Genomic DNA, 19,039 nt, shown 5'->3' on the forward strand with positions numbered 1-19,039 from the left:
GCTCTCATTTCATGTCTTGTTATCAAAATTGTGTATAATAGATATAGTATGATGCGATTTTTTTTAAGATCCTTATCGATGAAAATTCACCTCACCGAGCTGTTTTTTATTTTATTTTATTAAATCATATACAAAATTCAAATGACAATCGAAGCTAGTATCTTTTTTTAATGGCCAGAAGAAAAGTCCGCGACTGCCAGCGTCGGCTACTCTGGATGGGGTCCGTAGCGGGCCCCATTTGTACATTCGCCAGGAAGGTCCGGTCCGCCGGCCAACGGTTCCAGATCTCCACCAGGCACCAACGAACAGCTGGATTTCCCATCGCGGCGGCCCGATCCTCGGCACGTGGTCGACGCGGGCGCGGCAAAGAAGCGTGGAGATTAGTGCTCCGCGATCGGCTGCTAGGCTGGTTGCTTGCCCGTTGCCCTCCCTGGACCGCAGAAATGGAAACTTTTAACTTGCAATTGAAAAGGCCAGCAGCTTTTCCATTCCGCCGTCTGCTTTGCGGGTTTTTGTGTTTCTCCTCAGGCAACAGCCAGCCTCCTCTCCTCGCTGCCCCAGCCACACCGCCTTATCCTTATCCTTCTCCCTCCCTCCCTCGAATAAATCTAGGTGCGGAATTCAGCCGTCTCCTCTACCGATAGATGTCGATGCTCCGGCGGAGGAAGGGCGCTCAGCCTCCGCCGCCCCCGCCGCCACGGGACCCGAGTCCTCCCAAGGAGGTCAAGGCTGTGCAGCAGAGAGGGAAGGAGCGGAAGGGGCGATGGTCCTGTCTTGACTGCTGCTGCTGGCTTATCGGGGTGATCTGCTCCGTGTGGTGGCTCTTGCTCTTCTTTTACAACGCCATGCCCGCCTCACTCCCTCAGTACGTCACGGAGGCTATCACTGGCCCCTTGCCTGATCTTCCAGGCGTTAAGCTTCAAAAGGAAGGGCTGCAAGCCAAGCATCCCGTGGTGTTCGTCCCCGGGATCGTCACTGGGGGACTCGAGCTGTGGGAGGGCCATCAGTGCGCTGATGGCCTCTTCCGCAAGCGCCTTTGGGGAGGGACATTCGGAGAGGTCTACAAAAGGTAAGAAGGTCCCTTTCCTAGCATGCCTCTATCTTTTTTTGCAGTTAATGTTGTCTGCCTAATTCGATTGGGTCAGACGTTTGGATTTTGAGAACTAGGAGCACCTTAGGAAGATAAAAAGAGAATCCATTTTCTAGGACAATGAATTAATTCCGTACCTGAAGACATTCTTAGTTAGCGGTTTGCTGTGTTGAAGTTGGGGATTTTGTGGAAAATTTAATTTGGAAATTGTAACTCATCAGATCTGTAGCACTTCTTTAGCTAGAAATAATTCCTTGGTCCTTAAATTTTATGAAAATTGACGATGCAATTCATCCATGTCAATATTAATCATGATATGCTACCTTATATAGACTCCAAAAAAAGGATGATTCCAAGCCAACCAAGTTGCAAGCCATCCTACATTCTTTCCTTTTCTTTTATTTGTTGCAAAATTGTAATTACCACAAAAGATTTGTTATTATTCTATGTCAAGTCTATCTGGTCTAAACCTTAAACAATATCTAATTATCTGATTCTTTTCTTGTAGCAATCAAATTCAGGTAGCTTTCCTGTTCTAATACAAACTGAAAATATGAAAGCGTCTGGTATATTGCAATTTTCATCTAGGATCCTAACTAAATCTTTCATGAAATTTGAAGGGCTTGTTCTTTTAGTTTGGGCTAGTTATTGACATCTTTGTATTGTATCTAGTCAGCTGGGTCCTAGCATTGGCTTTGTTTTTCGTATTGAGAAATAGATATGACTTACAATTGTACACTTACTATTTTTCCTTTAATTAGCATGAAGTTATCATACATGGATGTTCTCATAATTTTGCTTTCTTTCTTATCACATTTTATGACTATAAGTAAGGTTCATGAGTAGTAACATGGAATGCTTTAGCTTTGTTTCTACTAAGTTTACTGGACTAGAGTGATGCACCATCCACTATTATTTTAATCATGTTCTAGTTTTCTCACTGTGAGGTTCTTTCTCCATCGTAGCTTCATGATAACTATGAAACACAAATATAATCCTTCTGTAGTGATTGCTTGTAAATTCCAGTATTCCAACAACCTGTTGCCGTTCTCTTTTTCTTGTTGAAAACTTAAAAAATTACCTAGAATGTACTTCTGACTCGAGTTAAACAACCTGTTTAAGTTATCTTATTTTGAGATTTTTTTTTTTTTTTTTGTAGTTCATTTTGTTAACTCTTTATTTCTGCGTAAGTTTTATTTATTCTCAGTTCCTACCAAATTCATAATAATCTTTCTAGATATTTGTGTAGTTTCTTCCTTCCTCATTTTTTGATGCTTCCTCCTTTCCTCGCATTTACTGGTGCATATGATGCTACACATGAGAGAAAACTAATAAATCCTTAGTTCTCATAATTCTTTTGGGCAACAACATTTAGTTCTCATTTGTTATTTGTCTCAGACCCTTATGCTGGGTTGAGCATATGTCTCTGGATAATGAAACTGGGTTGGACCCTCCTGGTATAAGAGTTAGACCAGTCACCGGGCTGGTTGCGGCTGATTATTTTGCTCCTGGGTACTTTGTGTGGGCAGTTTTGATTGCTAACTTGGCTCACATAGGGTATGAAGAGAAAACTATGTACATGGCAGCTTATGACTGGCGAATTTCATTCCAGAACACGGAGGTCTGAATTCCCTTGTCAACTACTATGTTCATCATTTTGTTTGATCTCTCATTTTTTATCGTTATATTTGTTTTATCATATATTTTATGAAGTTTAAACATACATTATGAACTGCAAGCCTCCAATATTCTCCTTCTTACAGGTGCGTGATCAAACATTGAGCAGAATAAAAAGTAACATAGAACTTATGGTCTCTACAAATGGTGGAAGGAAGGTGGTGGTTATTCCACATTCCATGGGCGTCTTATATTTTTTGCATTTCATGAAATGGGTTGAGGCACCTGCTCCTATGGGTGGTGGTGGTGGCCCAAACTGGTGTGCAGACCATATAAAATCAGTTATGAATATTGGTGGACCATTTTTAGGTGTTCCAAAAGCTGTTGCTGGATTATTTTCAGCGGAAGCAAAAGATGTTGCTGTTGCAAGGTAGTGGTTCTGAGCTTCTTGGATGTTACTACTATATATGACTAATGCTGAGCCAATTTCTATTTTGGTGCCACCTTCATTTTAGTATGATCATTGATTGTTGTCCCAGTGAAATTAAATATGTAACATAGAAAATATCCAGAACTCCAGTGAAAATGCAGAATTGATTGGCTACATTGATAAAATTGTTAGGAAATCCTATCCTTGATACCAGTTTAAAAATAGAGTTTTTATCAAATCCTGATCGTTTTGCTCAAGGATAGAAGCACAGGTTACTTTTCTGGGCCATTTATTGATCTTCAGTATCAAATTACTTACCACAATATTATGTTGTAGCTATGTTCTTGTAAGCACTTCTCTGTAAGACTTTTGTCCCAATCAAGGAGTAACATAGAAGAATACTTATAACCTTTCACTTGGGCTGTAATTAGTAAATAGCTATGGCTTATGATGCGTAGTAAAACTTCTCTAGGAAATATATGACAGACATTGGTGACGGAACAAGGTTTCAGGCTATCATGAGTTCACAACTTCACATTGACATTTGTTGCTTTGATAATAACAAACTAAAGTGACGTACTGATGGTTTTGTCTGATAAAAATTGTAGGCCTAAATGAAACTTTAGTTGTTTCTAACATAATGAAGTTTATCCAATCCAGCAAAGAGGGAATTCATTGAAGCCAAGGCCCAAGAGTAAGTAAGACATCAAAGTTTGAAGACATGCTTCCACGTGTGATAATATAAATTTTATGTAATGTTCTTGATCTTAGATTATTCATTTCATATTTCATCTAACTCTTAATCCGTCCTAAAGCTCCTTATTAAGCTAGAGTACTTGGTCGGGAGAATTCCATTGACAATGGTTAGGTAACCTTATCCTGGAAAGGAGAACTTAAAGCTCTTCTAAACTGTTTGTTATTGAGGCCCAACTGAACCATTGATCATTGATCTATCACAACTTAAGTATCAATCAACAACCCTTTTGAGTGTGCATGCAGTCATACAACAGTAAGGATTAGTTTCTAGACTACTGCATTCCTAACAGCTACTTTTCCTTCTTAGCCATTACAAACTACTTGAACCTAAAAACCTGGTTTACAACATGCATATCCCTTTTAATGTTCTTACACTTCAGAGAAGACAATTTATCAATCCTTTTAAGTTTAAACCCGTAACAATAGTCGTAAGAGCTATCTCTTATACTTGGAAACTTCGGCCCCAATTGCAAAGCTAAATACTACAAGAGTTCTATTGTGATGGGCTGCTAAGCTTGATTGGCCTCTACAAGAGTTGAACATTAAGAATGTGTTTTTCAATTGTTGAAAATTTCAATACAAGTGCGTTTGAACTGAAAAAAATCTTGAAACAATCCCGAGGCCTTAGTTTGAGAAATTTACTCCATTTGTCAAAACATAGGGTACTCTCAAAGTACAAATTGATCTTACAAATCACTAGACATTTACAGCTGGAAAATAACCATGCTAATTGTGTACATCGATGAAATGGTTTTCATTGGAGATGATGTATCTGAGATGAACTTGTTGAAGACTTCCCTTCAACATTCAAGATCAAAGACTTGGGAACTCTAAGATACAATGTTGTATGGAGGTTACAAGATCAAAAACAAAATTGTTCTCTCAACAAAAGTACATCCTTGATCTTGTTAAGGTGACTAGGATGAGCGACTGTAGACCCACAAACACTGCAATTGTTCCAGAAACTTAGAGATCATAAGGAAGGAGATCTAGTGAATATAACTCAGTATCAAAAATTAATGGAGAATTTATCAACCTATCTCATCCACGACCAAATATTGCTTTTTTTGTGAGTCTAGTATGTCAATTTATGCATTTACCTTATAAGAAACATCTTGAAGCCTTTTGTTGTGAATCTAGTAAGTCAATTTATGCATTTGCCTTATAAGAAACATCTTGAAGCAATTTATGAGATTCTTCGATACTTGAAAAGCCCTCTAGTCAAATCTGGAATATTCGACTGAAATATTGTGACTGCAAGAGTTTTATTGTGACTGGCTGCTAAGCTTGATTGGCCTCTACAAGAGTTGAACATTAAGAATGTGTTTCTCAATGGAGATTTAGAGGCATAAGTGTACATGGATGCACCCCGAGTATTTGTTGAAAATTTCAATACAAGTGCGTTTGAACTGAAATTTTTTTGAAACAATCCTGAGGCCTTAGTTTGAGAAATTTACTCCATTTGTCAAAACATAGGATACTTTCAAAGTACATATTGTTCATACAATAATCACTAGACATTCACAGATGGAAAAATAACTATGCTAATTGTGTACGTCATCGATGAAATAGTTTTCATTGGAGATGATGTATCTGAGATGAACTTGTTGAAGACTATCCTTTCTTCAACATTCAGGATCAAAGACTTGGGATCTCTAAGATACAATGTTGTATGGAGGTTGCGAGATCAAAAACAAAATTGTTCTCTCAACAAAAGTACATTCTTGATCTTGTTAAGGTGACTAGGATGAGTGACTGTCGACCCACAAACACTGCAATTGTTTCATAAACTTAGAAATCATAAGTAAGGAGATCTAGTGAATATAACTCAGTATCAAAAACTAATGGAGAATTTTTCAACTTATCTCATACATGGCCAAGTATTACTTTTGCTGTGAGTCTAGTTAGTCAATTTATGCATTTGCCTTATAAGAAACATCTTGAAGCAATTTATGAGATTCTTCGATACTTGAAAAGTACTCTAGTCAAATCTGGAATATCGATTGAAATATTCCATGTCGAAGGGGAGCCTTGGTGCAACAGTAAAGTTGTTGTTTTGTAACCAAAAGGTCACGATTTCGAATCCTGGAAACAGCCTCTTGCAAAAAGCAGGATAAGGCTGCGTACAATGGATCCTTCCCCGGGACCCCGCATAGCGGGAGCTTCGTGCACCGAGCTGCCCTTTTTTTTTATTATTATTACAGTTTACTAGAGGAGAAAAAATGATTTTTATGCCTAGTTGCTGATTTTGTGGCTATAACACTTAATATTTTTTTTTTTTTTTTATATCTTAGACTATGAATTGTGAATTTGTAATTGATAATTTTACATATTGTGCCAAATAAGAATTCTAGTTGTATGAGGATTCTTGTTGCACTTATTTGATCGCAATTTGTTCTTCATATTATAGTACTCAATTGTTTGTATATCAGCATCAAATTTGAATTATGAAAAATATTAGTTTGCCTAGCCTTGATTAGCACACAATTCAAGTACTCTAGTGGACTGATTTAATGTCCAATCCTGTCATATCAAAGCAGTTTGAAAGTTGTCATGTAATACAAACAAATTTAGTGTAGGAGAATATGCAAAAGTGATTACTCATGTTTGGTAAAATAGTGTTCACTGTGGAGCAATATTTTGACTCTTCAATATTATTTTATTTAGTGAGCTTGATTTAAAACAAATGTTTAGCAAGAGTGGCTCCACATCTCCAATCCCATCTAGGCTAGAAAGTTGATAGATAAATTGTTTAGAGTTCAAACACTGGTGATCGAACTTTTTTCACATATTATATGATTTGTGGCTTCTAATTTTATATCATTTCTCTAATTAACTTGTTGTATAACTTCTCCTTTTTCTTTGTAGGGGCATTGCACCTGGTTTTTTGGATTCTGATTTTCTTGGTCTTCAAACATTACGTCATGTCATGCGCATGACTCGAACATGGGACTCAACTATGTCCATGATTCCAAAAGGTGGTGATACAATTTGGGGTGGTTTAGATTGGTCACCTGAGGAATTCTATGAGTGTGCTCCTAAGAAGAATAAGATCAATGATTCTCATCTATCCAAAGATGTTGATACTAAGATGATTGAAGTTCCATCTAGAGTTAACTATGGCAGGATTGTTTCATTTGGGAAAGATGTTGCAGAGACACCTTCATTCAAGTTAAAGCTGACTGATTTTCGGGTATTTAAAACTTAGTTTTTGATATGTATTTATCATAAAACATCCACACTAGCATATAGGAATTTGTTAAAACCTTTGTATATTTTACATATTCATGCTAGTTGTATCAAATTCTAGATTCTTTCAATGAATGTTTTGTGTTTTCTCCTTAGATACTTAAATTCAGGTTACTTCATCCAATTACAGAAAACATTATCCTGTTAATGATAAAATGATCAAATTGCACAACAAGATCTCTGACTTGATAATACTTTACATCTGCCAATGAAATGCTTTGTTTGTCCTTAGATCTCTGATCATGGTTCACATTCCTTTGTAAGTGCCATGTAGTGATAAATACCTACAAATACACTTTATGGCCAAATATAAATGACTAAATGACAATTCTAAAGTCTAAAAGCAACGATGGAGTAGCATAAATGGTGGAGGGGACACCTTATATCAGCAGTAGTGGTGAGATGGGAAAGATGAAAGAAAATAGACATGAAGATAGACAAAGAATGTACAACCTAGAAGGTAAACCCATATCAGAGGCCCCTGCTAAGCTCCATTGAAGTTGTGTAACCAAATTGCAAATGAATGGTCTTTCTTTGGTTGTGAAGCTTAACTTGCTACAAGCTTTGTTAATCTCTAACCATTATATCAAACAAGGGTACTGATCGAGGCATATGACATGGATGTAGTTTATTCTTCTAAAAGTTGTCATAGAGATTAGATATGACATGCTCACTTCCGAATAAACCCACCAGACTTGAACTTTACTAAAAATGCCTATTTATAGAGGTTTCTTCATACAACCACCTATTCTATAGCATCCAAGCTATTTGTGTTTTGACTGCCTGTGATATCGAACTGAACCCTTTTTAGATGGATTACTTAGATTGTATCAAAGTTTCGGTCTATGACCGGAATGATATGGTTTCGACATCATGCCGTGTTGTGCCGTGCCGCTACAATTTCGACATGATTTACAATCTAGTGTCGCACTAGGCGGCACATTTCGTTTCGCCCACCTACCGTTATGGTGCAGAGATTGGTTAAATTTATTATACATATTTGATTATTATAAATACTTACTATTAGGTTAAATTAATATTTTTAGAATTAGGATTGAGTAAAAGTCAATTTAGGATTAACTAAAGTCTAGGCATAAAGATTAGGATTAAGTAGGTTTAAATTAACTTGAATTTAATTTATTTTAATTAGTTTAAGGAAGAAATTTATTTTTTATATATTTAATGAGGAAACAATTAAGAAAAAAAATTAAAAAGGAATTTTTCCCCATATGTTTAAGGATGAAATGAATAAAAAAGACATTAAAATACAAGGAGGAAGAACTAGAATTAACTATTAAAAAAATAAAAAATAAAGAAGTTAATAGTTAAAAAAATAAAGAAGTTAATAGTTAAAAAAATAAAGATTTTTTTTTTTAAATTGAAAAAAAAACTTGGTCGCTTGCGCAGCCATCGCAGTCTCATGCGAGGCCTTGCGCGGCTGCAATGGTCTCACACGAGGCCTTGCGTGGCCGCAATGGTCTCACAAGAGGCCTTTGTGAGGTTGTGGGGCCGCGCGCGAGGTTTCTAAGCCATCATGGGGCCTCACGCGAGGTCTATGCGTGGTTGCTTGGCCTCCGTGTCGCCATAGGGTCTTGCGTGGGGCCTCACGAGGTCATGCTGGTGTAGATATCGTGTCGATTAGTGGACGAAATGATAAATTCACCTATCACCCGGTATGGCACGAGATTTTAAACATGGCTAAGAGAACCCTTTATTGATTAGCAAGTCCATTTGCAATGACTAGTGAGGGGTTTTTATTATCTTTAATCTAGGATTTAGTCATTGATAAATACGCTTGGTTATTCAAGCTTACTGTATAATCATGGATCAGGCATTTTTATGGCCAAGTAGCTTAAAGACAGTGTTTGTTCATCCACCAGTGACCTACCTAAGCTTTGGTGAGGTTTGATTGTCTAAATTTACAATTTTGTTACAACACATTATACTAAAATGACAAATCTGCAATTGGGAAACATGTATTGACAAATCACAAGTACATGTTGTATTTGAGTACACACGTATAAGCAAAAATTCTACAAAAATAAATCTTCTCGACAAGCCTCTAATCTGTCAATGTGCAAGCTATAAGCTTGACTTGCCTTTGAGTTTTTCTCAATTTGGGTATTTTACCACTGAACGAACGTCCTCTTTAACATAGTGCATATCTTAAAACTTGTTGAATCAAGAACTATCTACTTTACAATCATTCTGGTATGAGATTTTGCCACAATCATTCTGGTATGAGCTTTTGGGCATCCTACTAAGACCTCTTGGACTTAAGTTAATTCATATTGGACTTCTTCCACATCTGCCAAGGATCTTTTGGACTTCTGCCAATACTTGTTTGACTGATTCCATATCTGCCAAACATTTTTTGGACTCTTCCTTGCTAAGAATTCAATCAACCTTGAGCTATATGTATTTTTCAGTTTGCCATGTATGTAGTCAACCTTGACGTAGTTGGACTTCTCCAACTTGCACCTGCAATTCATGTTTCTGCACCTGTAGACACACTTAACGAAATACATTAGAGCAACATAAACTAATCCTAACTTAAGCCCTTTCGCAACCACATTAAAACAAGCTAATGACGTAGTTGAACTCTACCACTTAGGCAATGATTGCATCAACAATTGCTTCCCATTTTTTTATTGGTCACTATTTTGATTGAAATAACCTAAAACTTGTGGCCTAGAATTGCTAGCTTCTTTTATTAAAATAGGAGAAATTCTTGACTCAACTTCTCGTCATTTTGTTGGAGTTTTTTAACTTGTGAATCGGTTGAATTATGAATTAGCCTCTTCTCTCTTCCTTCTACTTCTATGCTTAGCATCTTACATTGCAAGTCTATTATGATTGAAAGCGTAACATATGTAGAAGTTTGCTAGTTGTTTCGTTTAGCTTAGAGCTCAAGTGGGAAGCTTGCTAGAGGAGATTAGGTTGGGAAGAATTTGTTTGGATTGAGTGGAATTATTGTCTCATTTCAGACAATTTTTTTGGATTTCAATCAAAGTGGATGGAGAGTTTGATTAGGTTTACTTGATCTACTAGGAGTTCTCTTGATGTAGATTGGGTTGGGTTGAAAGTTGAGCAGCTTGGCTAAGGTGAATGGGTTTGGAACCAAGGTTCAAAATCTCGAACCGGATTGGAGTTATGGTCTTTTACTAGAATGATACTATTTCGTTATCATGCTTGACAAAATGGTCTCAAAGTTGTCTTCTCTTTTGAAAAGGTCTTTCATTATATAGGTAAGATTGCCAACTATACAAGGAAAATAAATACATGGAGTAATTCTAGAAACCTAAGTATGATAAACTAAATCTCTTGTTTATGAGAGTACATACGACCGTAATTAGGGAATCAATTACAATATTTTACTGAGGTAATTGAACCTAAATATGGTAACCAAAATCTCCTATTTATGAGTATATACAACTTTTATTAGGGAATAAATTCAGAGGTAATTAAGCTGTTGTAATTTATTGCCTATTACAGACATCTCCCCTCAAATTGATGCGGGTGATCACAAGCATCAATTTGTCATTAAGAAATTTATATCTTGGTCGGGGAAGAGCCTTAGTAAAAATATCTACCACCTGAAGATTGTTAGAAACATGACGAAGAGAAATGATTCGAGCTTCATAAGCCTCACAGATGAAGTGACAATCAACCTCGATATATTTTGTACGTTCATGGAAGACGAGATTGGTAGAAATGTGAATGACACTAGTATTATCTACATGAAGAGTAGGACTGCATAGAGAAAAACCAAGATCAGCTAGTAGACCATGAAGCAAGTGGATTTATGCACAAGCTTGGGACATAACTCTATGTTCAAACTCAGTCGAGGACTTAGAAACACGGTCTTGTTTATTACTTTTTCGAGAAATAAGAGCTGGTCCAAGAAACATACACCATCCTATTGTAGAACGCCTTGTATTACTACACCCTGCATAATCAGCATCATTATATGCTACAAAATCAAGTGAAGTAGAAGAAGGATAAAAAGTCCATGAAAAATTGTGTCATGGACATAGCGAATGATTCTACAAATTGTAGCCATGTGTAGGTGCCTAGGAGAAGTTTGGAACTGACTAACTTGTTGTACTGCATAAGAAATATCAGGTCTAGAAATAGTAAGATAGATTAGGCTGCCAACAAGATTTCGATAGGCTGCAGGATCTGATAACAATTCATCCTCTTCTTTCCGCAGCTTGAGATTAAGCTCCATCGGAGTATCAAGGGGTACGAAATCTTAGAGACCAGCAGCTGCCACCAAGTCTTGAGCATATTTGTGTTGTGACAAAAAAATACCATAGGAACCAACATTAATCTCTAAACCAAGTAAATATGTGAGAGCCCAAATCTTTCATGTGAAAAGAGTCTTGTAAATGCTGCTTTAGTTGAGAGATAAGAACGAAATTAGTACCCATGATTATGATATTATCAATATATATACTAAAAGAATGACAACACCCTGCTCAGTCTTGTGAAGGAATAAGGATGCATCAAACTTGCTTTTTAGAAAAGCAAACTTGAGTAAGGCAGAAGTGAATTTCTCATACCATGCATGAGGCACTTGTTTTAGACCATACAATGAACAACACATGACAGAAGTAGAGTTAGAAATTAAATCTGTAGGAGTACGCTTATAAACATCTTCCTTGAGATCTCCGTGAAGAAATGCATTCTTTACATCCATTTTATACAAATAGCCAAAATAGTGCGTATGGTAGTCATTTTGGCAACCAGAGCAAAAGTCTTCTCATAATTAACTCTATTCTTGATTATTGCTAAGAGCAATCAAGTAGGCTTTGTACCTGTCTAAACTCCCATCAGACTTGAACTTAACAGAATAAACTCATTTACAGCAAGTGGAGTTACACCAGTAGGACAATCAACCACTTGCCAAATCTTATTAGCTTCAAGAGCACATAATTCTTCTTGCATGGCCTGCTACCAACATTCCTCCTTGATTGCCTGTGAATATCTAGTAGGAACAATAATGGAAGAGAGAGTAGCCGAGAGGGCAGATGTAGGATTGTTATGGGATGGAAATCCATATCAATCAGGAGGACATTAATTCTTGTGGAATGTCGCAAGGGACTAGCTAGCAAGCCAGGTGTGGAAGGGGTCAGCATGGAAGATCTCCGATGGTAAACAATGCCTAGCTTGAACCTTGCAACCTGAGTATTAGGAGTATCATCAAAAAAAGGAAAGAGCTGAAAAGAAGACTGTGGAGATGAAGATAGAGGAAAGAACCATTGATTTTCAAAAGTAACACATTCCTTGAAACATGAACCCGATTGGAAGTGGAATCATATGGGAAAAAAACCTTTTTGTGTGACACTGTTCCCTAAGAAAGCACAACTAATAGATTGAGCAGAAAGTTTGTCTTTCCGCTGGTGGAAGATGCAAAAAACAAACGCACCAAAAATGTGAAGATTTGTGTAAGTAGGATGATGACGATACAACTTAAGATATGGAGATGCAAAATCTAAAATTTTAGAAGGAAGTCTATTGATGAGAAAAATGGCTATAGTGAGTGCTTCTACCCAAAACTTAGGAGGAACAGATGATTCGATTAGCAAAGTCCTAACATCTAACAGATGACTATTCTTTCGTTCAACTACTCCATTTTATCGTGAAGTATAAGGACACGAATGTTGAGAGATAATTTCTCTAGATTGCAGAAAAGATTGGAACTCATGAGCATAGTTCAAAATTTCGTTCCGTGCCGGGCGGAACGGGCGAAACGCACCGTTTCACCTGCGCACAGAAACCGGCACCGGATGAGCGACGATTTCATCGCATCGTGCGTCACGCGCCAAGAGGAGTCGCGCGCGCACCAGAAATCGTAGCACCAGGAGGAACAACGTCGCCAGAAGCTTCCGGCGTCACCGGAAGCTTCGCAGCGCTTGAAGCGCGTCACGGGCACCGGAGGCGTTGCGACGCAACGTTTATGGGGACGCCGAAAATGTCACGGACGATTCTGGCGCCACCGGAAGCGTCGACGGACTCCTCCGGTGCTGTCGGACGCCTCCAACGCCGTCAAAGGCGTCGCGGGCGCTGGGTCGCGAGCAGGGATCAGTGTGCAAAATTACAATTTAATTAAATTAAACAATTCCCATTTAATTGTGATTTTTTAAAGAGGTTTTCGTAAACCCTAATTAAATTATTCAAATAAAATATAAAAAATATATTTAAAATTTTTTAAAAAATAATCAATTTTATTAAATAATATTCTGAATTTGTTTTTACTATTTTAAAATTTTTAAAAATTCTAAAAAAAGTAAATTTTTTTATAAAAATTCTATTAAATCAAATTTATATTCTTATATATATATATTAATTATTTTATCTTTTTTATTGATTTAATGTTTAAATAAAATTACCGAAACCGTATCGGCATGATGCAATACCGAAATCGTATCGTTCCGGTCTCGGACCGAAACCTCGGCACGGGTCAAAATTTTAAACCTTGCTAATGAGACATATATTCCCTTCCTGAATCAGACCTAAGAATTTGTATATGAGTAGAAAATTGAGTTTGAACGAGAGCTACAAATAGTTTAAACATAGAAAACACTTCTGATTTGTGGCACATAAAATAAACCCATGTATATCTGCTATAGTTTTCGATAAAGGTCACAAAATATTTGTAATAAGCATGAGAGATGGTAGGGATAATTCCCTATACATCACTATGTATTAGTTCAAAGCTGTATATAGCTCTCCTACCTCCAGATGGAAAGGATAAAATTTTACTTTTGCCAAGTTTACAAGTTGCAAAACACAGTACAAGAATGCACTCTCTTATATAATAGACCGGATTTCAACAAATGAGAGAGAATCCTAGAGTTAGGATGACCAAGACGCTTATGCCAAACTTCATTGGACATTCTAGACTCATTACAAAATAAAGCTTGGACAAAAGATGAGGAAAAACTGCGAGAAATAGGTAATTGCAAAAAGAACAAATGTCCATGCTTAGGCCCCTTTGCTATCAACTGCCCTGACATCCGATCTTGCACAACACAACCATTATGAGTAAAATGAACATCACAATTTTGATCCACAAGTTGACCAACAGATACTAATTTCATGAAAGATTAGGTGATACCAAAACATCCTTAAAGGAAGAAGATACATCACCCACTGCTGCAATAGGTAGATCACTACCATTAGCTATTTGAATGGATGAAAAACTGCAATATTCTCTGATATTACTTAATCCATGAGAAGAATTAACCATATGATTAGAGGCACCAAAGTCTACGATCCACGAAGTAGATACATAATCAGTACCTTGAAGTCCAAGTGCTGAAAAATTCTTGCACAATCATTTCCCGCACTGACTCTCGAGTTAGAGGAGGTGCTGTAGGCTGTAGGGCAGCAGCAGGAGTTGTTGTAGCAGCAGCTGAGATAATAGGTTGTAAAGCACCAGTAGTAACAATAGAATGATAAGCTTAGGATGAGTTGGATACAATTTTATGATGTGCCCAGATTGCTTGCAATAGTTACAAAATTTCTCAGGGCAGTGAGGTGCAATATGGCGGTTTTTTTTTTTACAGGTATAGCACTGTGTTGTGCTCAAGTCTCGTCCTTTCCCTTTTCCCTTGCTATATGCAGCATATGCAATTGAAACATTATTAGAAGTAACACGAGTATGCTCCATGATGTTTTGAGTATTGATCAGTTCTTTTTCACACAAGAGTTCGCCAAAACAGATGTCCAAAATTGGAACAGGATCTCTATTTAATAGAGGCATGAACAGATTCAAATTTTGGTCATAGTTCATTAGAAATTGATCTCTTTAACTGGTTTAATGTACTTGTTGTACGGCCTCCGCACCTTCTGCAGAGACCTTAGCTATAACAAAATTTGGAATAATCATTCCTCAAAGTTAGAAAATCAGAATAATATTCTTGAACTGATAGATCCCCTTGAGTATATAGCAATGGCTAACTCAAGTTGAAAACTCCTTGCATTGTTATTTTGATTATAGAACTGCGTGAGATAATCCCACATTGCATTTGCAGACTTATGGGGGTGTAAAGAAAGAATTAGATGTGGCTCCATAGAAACAAGAATCCAGGTCATGATTTGATTATCTTTAGCAGCCCAAGCTGCCCTGTCTGCAACAATAGCTTCTTTGGTGCTGCCATCTATATGACCCCACAGCTCCTTACCCTTGAGAAATGTCCCAGGCAGCATAATTTTTCTTAGTGAATTTGACACAGATTTGACTTCTCCATAATCACTAAGGCTATGACTAAGAAGGCTAAGATTGCTTGGATGTTGGCTTTGATACCAAGACAAAAACAAAAATTGTCTTCTCTTTAGAGAAAGTTTTTCATTATATAGGTAAGATGACCAACTATACAAGGAAAATAAATACATGGAGTAATTCTAGAAACCTAGGTATGGTAACCTAAATCTCTTATTTATTAGAGTATATACATCCTTTACTAGGGAATCAATTACAATATTTTATAGAGGTAATTGAACCTAAATATGGTAACCGAAATCTCCTATTTGTGAGAGTATATACCGTTTATTAGGGCATCAATTACATAGGTAATTAACTGCTATAATTTATTGCCTATTATTGACTATGCCGAAGTTTCAATGCATGGTGCTGGTGATGGATTGGAGGTTAAAGGAGGAAGGAGATGAAGCAGAAGAAGAACACATTGTTTGTGCCAAGTGGTATCGAGTTTCGGTAATTTACCGGAATGATATGTTTCAACCGTTTTGCTTAGCCCCGTACAAGATTTCAAACCATGGTTGGAGCTAGAAGGGTTGAGATGAAGTTTGGCTATAGGATGAGGTAAAGTGGCTTTTTGGATCAAGTGGGTTGAGATGGGGAGGGCTTGGGTGAGCTATATTGAATTGGAGATGGTATGTTCAAAGTGACGAAAAGTTTATTGCCTACAGCTTTGTACCACTGTAGCAAGATGTAATAAGGCTTTTGATGCTCTCAAAAGCTCTCTTGCTTGGTTCTCTTTTTCCAGGTGTGTGTCCAATGAGAATTCACCATGCTGCCAAGTCGTTTAGGCGGCTCCAGCTTTATTCTTGTAATTTTTGCCAACCTATTCTTGTAATATTTTTCAAGTATTGGCTGAGAATTGTGTGAACACGTATCAGCTTTTCATTGGCTAGGTTTAGAGGACATGGATTTAATTAAGTTCTTGTTGCCTATCAAAATGCCTTGAGAATTTTTGAATTCTTTTTTACTCATTTTGGTTAATATCTTCAATCTTAATTAACTGTTGCATGGCTTCCTTCATAGGTTTTGCAAGCTAAACCACCTCCTAGTGGTCAAAGTAATTTATATCGATAAAGTAATTTTAATGTCAGAATAAAGTTTTCCCAGATCTAACATTTATAATGGGTTGTAACCTCGGTGTATACAGGATGCAGTCAAAGGAAACAGTGTTGCCCCTTCAAATTCTTCTTGTCGAGAAATTTGGACCGAATACCATGAATTGGGTTGGGCAGGAATTAAAGCAGTTGCTGATTTTAAAGTATATACTGCTGGTTCTGTCCTGGATCTTCTTCATTTTGTTGCTCCAAAGATGATGCAGCGTGGAAGTGCACATTATTCATATGGAATTGCTGATGATCTCGATGATCCAAAGTATATGCACTATAAGTATTGGTCAAATCCCTTGGAGACAAAGTAAGCAACTTGCAAACTCTAGAATTGTCCATTAGGACCTATGTTAAAAGCAAATCCTTGCTTTCTGTATCATGATTTTATACCGAACTCCTTGCTATATTTGAAAATATATTTTTCAGTTGCTGAGATAGGTTATTACTTCTCTGAAGCACAACATAATATGCATCAAAATCAAAAGGTATTTGACTGTTCCATGCAAACTAATATCTCCAGAATTGTATCCTCCTGATTATCCTAAAAGTATTTAGCTGAAATGCAACAACTAGAAGCACAACTTAAATATTTTAGTTTGTGAGTGAAAAAGTTCTGTTTTTGTGATACAAATTAAATAGCAAATAAGCATTTTGCTTAACTACCATGTAGTTTTAGAGAAGAAAAAAGGAAAGAACAATATTTTATCTTGCGCTGAATAGCAAGTATTAGATGCATTCTTTATGAATATTAAGAATCTACAGAGAAAATTTGAATTTACAGTTGAGAAAAGTGTAGTTGTAGCATCTTTAATTGAAAAGATAAATCCATATATTTTCCATTTTCTAAACACCCTGTATTTAATTATGTAAAACAATGTTAGTTCATATTCACATTCTTATACTCAATAATGTACACATTGCTGTCTCCCAGGTTACCTAATGCTCCCGATATGGAGATATACTCCCTATATGGAGTGGGAATACCTACAGAAAGAGCATACGTTTACAAGTTATCGCCATATGCAGAATGCTATATTCCATTTCAGATTGATACTTCTGCAAACGGTGGAAATGAAGGAAACTGCTTGCAAGGTGGTGTATACCTGGCTAATGGAGACGAGACTGTGCCAGTGTTAAGTTCGGGATATATGTGCGCAAAAGGTTGGCGTGGAAAAACCCGATTCAATCCTTCTGGTATGAAGACTTACATCAGGGAGTATGATCACTCTCCTCCAGCTAATCTCTTGGAAGGCCGTGGTACACAGAGTGGTGCTCATGTTGATATAATGGGCAATTTCGCATTGATAGAGGATATTATTAGAGTAGCTGCTGGAGCTACTGGAGAGGACTTGAGTGGCGATCAAGTCTACACTGATATATTTAAATGGTCAGAAAGAATCAACTTACATCTATAAATCCAGTTGAATACCCATAATGTGAATACTTGAAGTACATACAAGAAAGAGCAATGTTTCTATGGTACATAATGAAGTTCTAAGAGGTTGCCTCCAAGTGCTGCTACCATTGGTGGATTTAGTTGGCCGATCTTATGGGAACAAGAAAATTTTCTGTTGAAGCTCCATTTGGCAATCAAAATAATTGATTGAATCAATTATTTATATAAATTGTGCTTCTGGTTCTATTGATTGCATTAAGCATTTTACTACTTACAATATATTTTCGTTGGAGGATATCTTGAAGGTTCTATAATGACACAGTGAAGAAGAGAAGATTGCCAGTGCTTGCCCTTCGGTCTAGAATATATTTCCCCTTTGCGGAATTGGAATTCATAAGGCTTGGAGCAGCAGCACAAGGTAGTTAGTTACTAATTTGGAAAGGTTGTAATAGATCTCGTCAGCTTTTTGGACATCTGACTTGGTGCATTTGTGCTCATCCAGGTGATGAACTCTGATTGTCTTTTAAGCTGGTTTTGTATATTGTGGCAATTCATCTAGAACATATAATTGTCTCATTCATTTGTTATATTTGACCCTGGCTCGAAATGCCTAAGCTCAAATTAATCTTAAATTCGCAGGGTTATGTTTATAACTACTGTTTGTTAGTTCTCAAGTCTGGAAATGCATATGAAATTATGTCATAATCTCATTCACTTATGGCTTGATGGGATTGGCTTAATACCTCGTTTTTGTCTCAAATCCATAACCAAATCAATTTAGACCATTTAGCAGTCGTGGGCAAAAATTTTATACCAAGACTCTAGAAGCTCAAAAGAAACAAAAGGGCTATTTTTTGTAAATTGAACCAGTTTAAATCCATCTAAAAATCTTGAAACCATTTAAAATTTTTGAGCATAACGCTCACGACCTTTGGCGACTTAAAACTTTAAAAACAAAATCACCAAAGGACTTCGAATCATCCAAGGAAGATAACACTTATATTTTAAAGTGAATCCCTCTAGTGCCATTTAATAGTTCTAGACAATTGACTTTTTCATGTAAAGTGCCATTGTGCTCAGATAAAATACTTTCTATAATTTATCTATCTATATTTTATTATGG

General features: G+C 36.8%; 1 protein-coding gene across 1 annotated transcript; it reads left to right on the top strand.

Moving 5' to 3' along the window:
* Positions 1-448: 448 nt before the first annotated feature.
* Positions 449-18,582, top strand: LOC122029496 (phospholipid:diacylglycerol acyltransferase 1-like). The gene is made up of 6 exons (XM_042588499.1): positions 449-1,069; positions 2,489-2,711; positions 2,854-3,137; positions 6,762-7,086; positions 16,562-16,827; positions 17,452-18,582. The coding sequence occupies exons 1-6, from the start codon at positions 645-647 to the stop codon at positions 17,933-17,935; spliced, it is 2,007 nt and encodes a 668-aa protein (XP_042444433.1). The 5' UTR covers positions 449-644; the 3' UTR covers positions 17,936-18,582.
* The last annotated feature ends 457 nt before the right edge of the window (positions 18,583-19,039 follow it).

This window comes from Zingiber officinale, chromosome 10B, assembly GCF_018446385.1.
Source record: "Zingiber officinale cultivar Zhangliang chromosome 10B, Zo_v1.1, whole genome shotgun sequence".
NCBI lineage: Eukaryota > Viridiplantae > Streptophyta > Magnoliopsida > Zingiberales > Zingiberaceae > Zingiber > Zingiber officinale.